Source organism: Lates calcarifer, linkage group LG4 (assembly GCF_001640805.2).
Source record: "Lates calcarifer isolate ASB-BC8 linkage group LG4, TLL_Latcal_v3, whole genome shotgun sequence".
Lineage (NCBI taxonomy): Eukaryota > Metazoa > Chordata > Actinopteri > Centropomidae > Lates > Lates calcarifer.
Window position 1 is genome coordinate 8921330 of NC_066836.1, and position 10853 is coordinate 8932182.

At 36.9% G+C, this 10853-nt stretch overlaps 1 protein-coding gene across 1 annotated transcript; it reads right to left on the reverse strand.

Annotated features, from left to right (window-relative positions):
- Window positions 1-48: 48 nt before the first annotated feature.
- LOC108883303 (uncharacterized) lies at window positions 49-10569 on the reverse strand. Its single transcript, XM_018676268.2, has 25 exons — window positions 10463-10569; window positions 9926-10055; window positions 8892-9059; window positions 8592-8729; window positions 8044-8195; window positions 7682-7785; window positions 7365-7554; window positions 7119-7250; window positions 6630-6773; window positions 6258-6393; window positions 5899-6049; window positions 5582-5718; window positions 5346-5457; window positions 4772-4835; window positions 4403-4606; window positions 4136-4281; window positions 3622-3740; window positions 3266-3387; window positions 3040-3137; window positions 2580-2716; window positions 2100-2224; window positions 1788-1933; window positions 1273-1375; window positions 1019-1155; window positions 49-830 (listed from the first exon to the last, which is right to left on the reverse strand). Exons 2-25 carry the CDS (start codon window positions 10053-10055, stop codon window positions 716-718), a joined length of 3210 nt encoding a protein of 1069 aa, XP_018531784.1. The 5' UTR covers window positions 10463-10569; the 3' UTR covers window positions 49-715.
- Between the last annotated feature and the right edge of the window lie 284 nt (window positions 10570-10853).

Below are 10853 nucleotides of genomic sequence, written 5' to 3' on the forward strand. Positions count from 1 at the left end.
TGTTAGCTGTGGTTTATAATTCTGTAACCACTCATAAGACAAACACAATGAATTTGAACTTTTATTCTACAATCCAAAAAGGCAATTCACACATTTCCGATTTGTTTAAGCAATGACATTGTGCATTGGAATAATCTGGAAAAAATACAGACCAAAAATAAAATAAAATAAACAAGCATCTCTAAATGTGAGTGTCAAAATTACTATCACTGTCCACATAGTGCTCATGTCAGGACAAAAAGACTGCATACAATTAAATAAGATTCACTAACATTTAAAAGCTACATTATGTTGATTAGTAAGACATTTAAGTTTTCACAATTGTATTTACTTATCTAATTGTGTGATAAATGATCACTTCAAACTAAAAAATGTATGATATGATATATGATATATAAGATGCACCTGCACCTATGAAACTGATTTTCAGGGATTAATTAGTGCAAATATTCTGAGGCTTTTCAGAGAAGCGCCACATCACTGACAATCTGAGTGCAAATCTGTTTGTAAATCAACAAGGTTAAATACAAAATAAACAATTCCACTCTTATAATTGGTGAACAATTGCACTATGAGCTTAAAAGTAAACATTATATACATAATTAACATGACAAACTTAAACTGCAACAAATTACATAAGATAAACATGGGAACTTTTCTGGAAACACCTACATAAAACTACAGAGCTTTAACTCTAAAGTTTTTCTCCACTGATTCACTGAATTTGACGAGATCGATAATCAATCACCATTTTCTTCATGTCCCAGTCTGCTGTTGTGTCACCAAGTTCAAGCTCATGTCCTGGGCCAGCCATCGGGTCGTACTGGTGTCTGCAAGACAGTAAACAATCAACTATTAAAATACAGTTGTTCATTACAAGTAGTTTTAAATGGACCAAAATCATTTCTATGGGCTCCTTTACAAACATGTGGTTAATAAACTGGTTAAGAGTCAGATTAGTAATCATTGCCATAGCCATACCTTTTAATTAGAGTCAATAGTAGTAGAATGAACTCACAGTCTGAGGTGTTCCTCAATAGCCTTGCGTTCATACACGGTGCCATATACTGTTTTAACAGGATCAACAAACATCTTCTTGGTGAGTGGACAGATCAGATGTTGGGGTATGAACTGTGGCACAGGACCCACCAATTTCTTTAAAATAAAAGAAAGAGACAAGAACAAGTATATCAATGTAAACACTCTACGATTCCAAATGTCTTTGTTATATAGAATGTAATCCACCACAACTTTGTAGGCTAGTTCACTCACCTTCTCCATGTCATCCAGTGACTTTCCTGCACTTTGCTCTGTGTGTCTCTTGGCTTCTTCTTCATATGCCACACGGTTTGTCAGGAACTCTTCAGCCAAAATGCTTCCAAAACAAGTTCAACATGCAAGTCAAGTACTTCAAACATCTCAATACATGGTCAAAAAATGTTTGTGGCTGGTGTGTGTTTTATTATTACGAGGATACAGCAGGCATAGTTGTTAATTATAGGTGTCATCATCTGAATCACGACTGAAATAATTAATATGAAATATCTGCAGGAAGATTTGGTTATAGAGAGGCTTATCAAAGTGATATTGAATATAATCACAGACTAAGTTGAACTGGTTTAGTGATACAGGTGCCAAGTTGGTAACCATGGTGATATACCATGGTTAAAAGGGAGTCAGTAACCGGAGTTAAGATCAAAGAAACTATATAATCCACTAATCTTGCTTTGTGGTACAGCCAGGTAAAACATGAGTGTGACTTATTTATGAATGTGCACTTATCTCACCTGTCCAGTGGATCATCAGGCTCAGGGATGATGAGCAGTCCATACACAGCATCAAAGATGTCTCTCATGGTAATGTGGGCATTGTAGCTGCGGTCAAATATGCTGTGGCAGATACGGCCCACACTGTTGACATTGCAGTGGTACACCTGTCACTACGTTAAGAAAACCTCTCTACATGCATACAGTCACTTAAAGCATTACTGAGTCAGAGATGAAGCAATATTTATGGTAATCACTACAATAACACTGTGTAGACATCTAAATGCTGTGTAATATAAAAACGTTTCAGTTGTTTGTATTTTGGCAGGATACTCGAGTGACAAAGCGAACAACTGGAGGCTTCACTGGGTAGTCAGGACCAAACTGGCAGTACAGCTCGAACACTCCTTTCTCATACGATGTGTCAGGAGGACCTTGCATGAGAATCCTCCAGAATGCTGAAAAGATAATAGAATAATAATAATAATTGAACATTGTTGCTATGACAGGATTACGCTTAACATTTAAATCATAGGTCCCTTTATGACCTATATCAACTGTGTTATCCTGTACATCCAGACAAATCGTCTAATTTCCAGTGTCGCAGCACAATGAAGGCTGGCAGAGTACAATGAGTACAGAGGACTGTAGTTTAACACAGTGGTTTTCATGATATGCCATTTGCAAATACAACATGTGGATCTATCACAGACAACATAGCCCAGGTAAATTATAGTCTTGTTCAATTATTTCAAGAAAAATCCTATTGTGTGGGAGAAAAAAAAACAGATCAAGAGAGACAATGCCACTTACTGAAGTCTGACTCTGATGGAAAGACTCTGAAGAAGGGATGAGGGTCACAATGCAGGCTCTTAAGCTCCTCCAGGATACGTTTATCCTTCTCCATTAAACTCCCGTCCTTTGACTCCCGAAGCCTCTTTTTCAGAGCACTATTTTGAAAGATTTATTAATGCTTCAAATGTAATGCATATATCTTAAAAAAAACCTTCTATCACTCTCACTGTTCCGACATCACATGGTTCAGAGGGCCCTGATGGGTTATGACCATTTGTGAAACACTTCACATTCAAGTGGCCAATCAATGAATCAGATGATCAATAGAAAATGAATCTGCTGCTGCTATTTTGATATTCAACTAATTGCCAAATATTCTCTGGCAAAGATTTTCTGCAGAATTGCGGTAAGCATTTAAGTGGGTAAAGGTAACAAGAACTTTATTTGACCAGGTTTATTATCGGTCTCTATTGCTCACCTCTCTGTTGCAGTCACTTTGTTGTTTATCTGGCTTGGCAAGGATGTCTCTGGATATTCATCATATCCATGAGTTGCAAAGATGCCTGTTAAAATTCGCTACAAAATAAAAGGGAATAAACACATCATGATGATGAACGGTCAAGTTAAAATGGTTAAAATGGTTAATAGTGATGTGTTTGATTTTCAGAGCATTTTAAAACCATATAGTGAATACTGCAACTCGCCTCACTGATAGACGATGGGTCAAGTTTTTTCTTGGGTTTCCTCTGCTCCAAAGACAGAACCGTCTCGATCTCAAAGAGCTTCAAACCTTCTTTGGTTGTCTGTGGTTTGAAACAGCAACCACCTGCAAGCAAGATGGATGTGTGGTAGAGAGATACAATTAATGTCAGAATAACTGTACTATAAAAAAATATATAAACATGTATGTCAACTGCAATTACTGTTACAATTACATGTTACATGTATGAGTTTCATGAGTGTCTGGGCTTATGTTACTCATGACATCAGTCTTTACTTTGTTTTGATGAAGGAACAAATAACAATGAAGATGATCCTAACCTCAAATATATAGCAATACCTGTTACATTGCTGATTCCATGCAGCATATTGTTCTCCACATCTCCAAGAAGGATTGAATCCACAATGATGTTAGATTTTAGCAGTTTGGCTGTAACTGCAACTGGCTCGACTGAAGATCTATTGGATTATGAAAATATTCAGATCATAACCTCAACTGCCCCCAAATAACATCATGCTATATTTACTGTAGTTGACAGTAAATGCAGCAACATTGAATGAGTGGATGACAAGCTGTATGGCTAAGGCTTACTCAAGTTGATCTACAAAATAATAATAATAAAAAAAATTAAAATGATTTAAAATCGGGGCAGTGGTTAATACCGGACCATTTGGAGAACTGATTGAGAAAGGTACCAACCATCTGGTTAGTGTTCCGCGATCTGGCCCCAGCAGTTACAAACATGCATAATTCAACATCTGTTCGACTCAAAGGGTAAAGCATTTAATGTGTATTTTTTGTAGTTATAATGTAAAGGTGATAGTGCAGCATTAGCACAGGAAAATAAGTTTACCCAGAATCATTTCCATCAGTGAGACACATGATGCGAAGTCTACAGTCTGGGAACTTCGCCTTCACCTTGTCCAACTCAGACACTCCACGTCGCAGGGCATCGTACAGCAGAGTGCATCCATTTGGCTCAAGGTTACGAATGTGCTCCTTAAAAAAAAAATTTCTTTATGTCTATTTAGTAGATTACAACATTATGTAAATTGTTCCATATATAAACAACTCTCATTTTCTCCTTTGACGTGCCAGTGGATGGGGTACATACACTCACCTTGAACTTTTCCAGATTTTCAGTAAATGTGTGGAGTGTTTTCACCATGGAGTCAAACTTCACAAGGCCAATGACATGATGGAAATCATAAGCCATGCTTCTTGATGCAAAGTTGTCAAAGAGCTCCTTCACTGCATTAATTTTCTTTATTTCAGCATTTTTATAACACTCTTCTTCCATGGACGAGCTTGTATCTATCAGGACCTGATGAAAATAAAGTCAAGAATAATTATATAAATATATGTATGGACAGCTTTACATAATATACCAACACTGTATTGTGTATTGTTTTAAGAGTACAGTGTTTCCCAATTCACTATTTATAGTTCTCATAAGGATATTGTCAAGACTTAGCAGGTCAAGTGTTACCAGTATGGCCTCCTTTGGAGTCCTAGTTGTGACAAATGATCCATCATCTCTGTGGTCACCAGTCCTGTGTTAAATGTCAAAGGACAATCATTTGTATGTTGGTAAATAAATAAAGCAAAACATCAGCTTGCTACCCTGGTGGCTGTGACATTTTGGTGTATTTCTCCTGTACTATTTTATACATTTAGTAATGAAAAAGATTGATTAGTAGATTAGCTCATTCAACTGAGGAAACAATCATATTCTGCCATGTGGGTGCTGACAAAAACGTTACAGGAGGACTACTAGTTTTAGCAATGATTGCAATTACATTTAATGTGTTAAAAATACATTAGTTTGTCAGTTTAATACAGGAAAGAAATAAACACCAGTGCTTTGAATGAAAGCAGATTTAAATCCACAACATTACAGTGGTGTGAAGGATTGCGTAAGTTACACAAAAATTCTCTCATGCTGTCTTCTTCTAACAGAAAACAGCAGCTGTTAAAATCCTAAATTGACTTTGTTTTATATTGTATTCTGACTCACTTCATAATAGTTGTTTTTATACAAGCTGTAAGGCTGAGGTACTCACTGGGCTGCCAATACATTCACATCCACTGTTTTCATTTTGCCATGCAGACAATCATACACCTGGATCATATCTGTGGATCCTTTGAATTTACATAGAAAAACACCAAGGTTGTCTGTCAAAGAGAAAGATATGCACAGGAAAGGACCCGTCAGAACATGAATCAATAAAGACAGTAGTGCAGTTTGAAACATGCTATGTGCACAGAAAGGGATCCAGATTCTAATTTAATGGAGTACCTTCACTCAGGAGAACAAAGCGATGCTCGCTCTGTCCTAGATCCTTCAGACGTAGAGGTGGGGTCACATTGAAACCAGGGAAAGATTTCAACGCATCAACCATACTTCCAAAAGTCTTCTGCATATTGACCTGAAAGCTGTCATTTAATTGTTTAGGTTAGTGACAAGGAAGGCTTGAGTATAATCCTAAATCAAATCTTTTGTTGAATGGATCAGTCTGAGGTTGGAGCTAGGTTGGTTGAAAGTTTCTAGTAAAATAACCAGCAACAACAACGTCAATAGTTAAATTAGTTTAAAACTAAAAACTTGATACATACTTCTGACCAGTTGTCTTGTCATGATGAATCCAGAGAGGATACGTTTTGATGGATGGAGGCAAGCTGAGCAAGATTTTCTCAATGTCAGTGGCTCTCTGTATTGAGGTTTCTCGTAAAATCTCTTCAGTGCAGTTTGGAATTTTCTCTCCATCTGAAAGGACAGATCATGAAATCAAGCCAGTAATAACAAAGTATTCACTATGTACAGTTTTGCATGGAAAAATGGGAAACAGTTTATACCGTAGGAACGGTATGATGGAAAGTATCAATGGTTTTGAAACCTTGACTTTTTCAAACCACGGTATACCTTGAAACCGGTAACCGGCTCATGCCTAGACCTTTCATTGTTTTAGTTTCACCTTTGATTTTCTGGAGAATGTATGCTCGTTCAAAGACACCTGGCACTCCAGGCACTCGGACTGGTTCACAGAAACGGCTGCCATCTTCAGATGTAAGAGTGACTGGTGCATAGTTCTCAAGATCTGAGGACTGTTTCTGTCAAAATAAGACAACTCAGAAAAAATCATTTAAAAAAAATATCAACAATTAACTGACGTAAGACTCATTCACAAACACATCTGAGTAAGCGGCTAAAATTCACCTTAACATTGCCAAAGAATATTGATATACATACAAAATGTATTTAAAATGAGCAACATCGGTCTAAAAATTGCTGTTTTTACACTTCAAAAGGTTCACTTCATTTCAGTCAAACCCCAATAACATCATACCTGTGCCTCTGAAATGAGATAAGCCCAGCAGTACAAGGAATTCTCAAAGACATAGAGGTCCTTGATGACTTTTTCCCCTCGTTGTGATCCAAGTTGGGGCAAAAGCTCTCTGAAGAGCATGTACAAGCCTTCAACAACTGCAATCTACAGCACAGTAACAAACATGTGAAGAGACTACCACTGGCGAAAGCAATACACACAAGTAAATGAATCATGATTAGATTAAAAATAGTTAGTGTGCAGTATTATGAAAAGTTTGTACAACTCCTCTGTAAAGGTTGAGTTCACTCTAATTATAGAAAACATTTTCCCACTTAATAGCTTAGCCACTAATGTAAGTCAACAAGTCAATTGCTTTAGAGCTTTTAGAGTTAGGAGATGTGTCCATATTATTGATCAATATACTTGGCTTACTGCAGGTAGTGCAAGTACAATACAATGTTATTAAATGATATTAAAGGCAGAATCATACCACCTCATATTGTTTACCTTCTGGTTCCTTGTCATCTTTTCATTCCTGCAGAGTAACTGATGCAAGCTTTGGGCGAGGGCGTTGCATCCAGTCAGTTTTCGTATGTAGGCAATCAATTTATTTTGTATGATTTTTGAACCATGTCCTTTCTGAAAGAAAATAAGATAGATGCATACCTTTTACACAGAAGAGCGAGGTGAAATAAAGGTGTCCTTTAAATGAGAATTTTTTAATGAGAACAAGATATTATGAACACTGCTTACAGCCACATAAAGTGAAGACAGCAACACACTCATTCCTTTCTGGGTTTGCTGGACTGAAGGCACAACATCATTAATGAAGAAAGTCTCATGGTATGGAGCCTCATCGTAAAACGAGGATAAAGAGAAGGCAACTGTGGACCCCTCAGAGATTCCACAGCTTTTTAATGTGTTTCCACCACTCTGCTGACCACTGCAAATAAACACACCAGAGAACAGAGGTATAGCTTGAGTGCTGAGCACCACATGAGAAAAGAAATGTTTGACTAAGAGGGTCAGAAGCCACGAAATCAGTGCTTATTGTGTTAATTCTGAATTACTTGTAATGAAGGACATGTACTGGGATCCCACTTGCATTTGCCAACTTGCGTCTCAGACTGGTTATAGTGTCGCTTTCTAAGTTCACCATCAGGTCAAAGTCTCCCTAAACAAGTGAATAAAACAAGTTAAAAATACAGATTTAACTTCAATTGATACTTTATATACAGTACTGTACATGTTAAATATAAGGCAATGCTGGGTATTAATTGGTCTTTAGGTTGGCTAGTATTTTCCCATTAGAGGTTTCCCTCTGATGAACTGTATTTTATTATTACGTCACACAGCCATTTGTCCAATAATACCCAGGTATCGGTTTACAAAATCATTACTTGTATCACAACTATCATAGTTAGGAATGTACCTTGAGCATGACGTGGCATCGAATGACATCCTCTCCAGGGATTTCATCAAATTCTTGCTGTGGCATTTTAAGAGCCTGTTTCAGGTTTTCCTTTGGTGTAAATATGGCATATATCACAGCTCCACTTTGAATGTGCCTGTCTTTCAAAGACCCTGTATGAGGAGAAAGTAAAAATGAAAACCTCGACTACATTTTGTACCAATGAAGCAAAGTTTTTACAAACAAAAATTGCAATCGTTATTCCCATCCACATGTATGAAACTATAATCATGCTCTACAGTCCGTCTGGGGAAAGCAGTTCTCTTTTTTGTAGTTGGTTCCCCAAAGTCATCATAAAAGTTCATCGCTGGTGTAAACTGGCTCATGATCGGCACAGGCATTGTGCATGTGTGAGGCATATTTAATATTGTATGTTGACAAAATCCTCAATCCTCAATGAGTTTTGTTTTTTCACTGAAAGTAATGTGAATTGATGTTCCTCTGATCTTACCTGTTTTATCCCTTTCATCTAGCAATCTTAACTATAGACAGTGTTCATGTCTGCTCACATGTGTTGAGGAAGGGATCATCTGTCAATGGCATCCCATCGATTGTGTAGAGACAGATTCCTGTGGTTTTTCCAACATTTTCAAGGTGACAGATCCTTAACATCAGATCTTCAACTGTGTTTTGTGCTGGATCCAAGTCTGTATGTTGAAAATGATGAGGGAAAAAAAAAAAAAAACACATCGCATTTGTGCTACTACTATGCAACAGTTGGAATATTTCAGGACACAGTCTGACACTCATATAGATGAAATAACGTAAAACAATGTTAGAAATGTAAGAATATGCAAATATCCTCTTACCTTTAATACATTTTAATTCAGGACATTTGGGGTATGTGTACTCCAGACTAAACACCTCCGTTGATTTTTGCACATGTGTCACAGTTTGAACTTGGCGCTCTGGAGCTCTGAGTGTTTGTATGGCGTTTTTCATTGCTGAAAAACGATTCTTTTCCACATGACTCAAACCTGTAAAAATTAAGAGATAATAAACAACTTAAGACTATTCCAAAATGTTCTCACCATCTCTCAAAAATGTTACTGCATATTGCTGTAGTCTAATAAGGTTATCGTGCAGATGAAGGTTGATCCAGTTGCAGTGCAGATACATTTACTGAAAATTACTCATCAGTTAAACATTGTTATAGTGGGAATATGTTTGGTAATAATTATCAAGATCATTTTACAGCCCAGCCCTTGTAGAAACTTATGTTTACACATCTTCAAAAAACAATTTAGCACTAGATGACTAGATCTACAGCCCAGTTAAATTCTATTGTATGTTTTGGCACTGTCCATACAAAAATATGCAATGCAATGCAAGATACTCACAACACTTCATTATTGCTGAGAAGACTACTTTAATTTGTTGTATCTATAGTTTATTTTGACTTTTTTTGTTTGTTTTGTTTTTTTGTGGTGTTGCACTGGGCAGCCTTATACTGAAAATATTTACCCACAGTTACCACTTAAACAAAAACATTAAAAAAGTCTTTAAAGTGGTGTTTACAGTGCTTCAGATATCTGTTACATGAAATATTACATGCAAATTGTAGTGTCGTAAACAGTATGAGTTTATATCCTAGTAACTTAGTGTAATGGACCTTTAGTAGAGCTGCCAGTAAATTACATGTTCAGGCAAGAAAAACAAATGTTTTAATTTAGCTTATTTTATTTAACAGTTCATTGTTGCTTTTAAGCTTGGGTGGGACAAGTAATTAGTGTTCCACAAATCTACAGTTCACCTTTTTAAACACAATACAGATCTATTGAAAATATTCCTCACTTTTACATGAAGACTCAGACTCTAAGCTTACCATATTCAGCACACTTACCTAAGTTGTGTAGATCTTCAACTGTCACACTATCCAGGAAATCTCTTTCATCTTTTACACCCAACTGAACAAACTGATTGTAGTAGGACTCCAGTCTGTATTGCTGAAGTAGCTTGAACACTGCACCCATCTAAATGAAGACATCAGGAAATTTCATTTAAACACAGGGTGATACAGGGTTTACAGTGCACATTTTCAGATAGTCTCAAAGTAGACATAGTATAACTACGTTGCACAACTGTCTCTCTATTATGGAAGGGTTGTCTAGATTGTTAAATATATGTCTAACGACTGCAAAGCCAGACATACTGAGTATTTAAGCTTCATACAAAGCGGAATGTTGACTCTGACATTACTTCAGATCCCCTGTTATATTTGAGGAGTACAATCTTTTGAGATCTGATGTGCTGTTTTTTACAACAGTGTGCGAAGCTGAGTGTGGTTGTAACACAAAACAAATATAAGAGACATTTTACAATATACTGCAGTGTGCTGTTAGCTAATCATTTAGTAATAAAAAAAGGGGCACAATCTTACCTTGACATGAAGCTAAAGATCAGGCGCAACAGCTGTGACGGTTCAGTGTCTGCTTTCTGTTTCTTGTTGTTGGTGGGCGGGATTATAAGAAAATGAAACCTAACAGAACCCAAAACTATGGAAAGGGATCACTCCAACATGGAGTGTTTAGAAATCATGGTCTGCGTGGCCACAGTGTCTTAAAGAGGTATAACAAGGATACATTAGATCATTTAATGTTTGCTGTTCAATGTGAGACAGTCACCTAGCCATGAAGGATATGTGCTTTCAGGACAGACTTAGACAAAACATCTTTATTAAGTTGTCGCCCGGTCCTTGACAATCACCAACACACTCAAGAACTACTCATAAGCGCTCGGACAAAAACGCAAGAAACCTGCCACATGTTTTA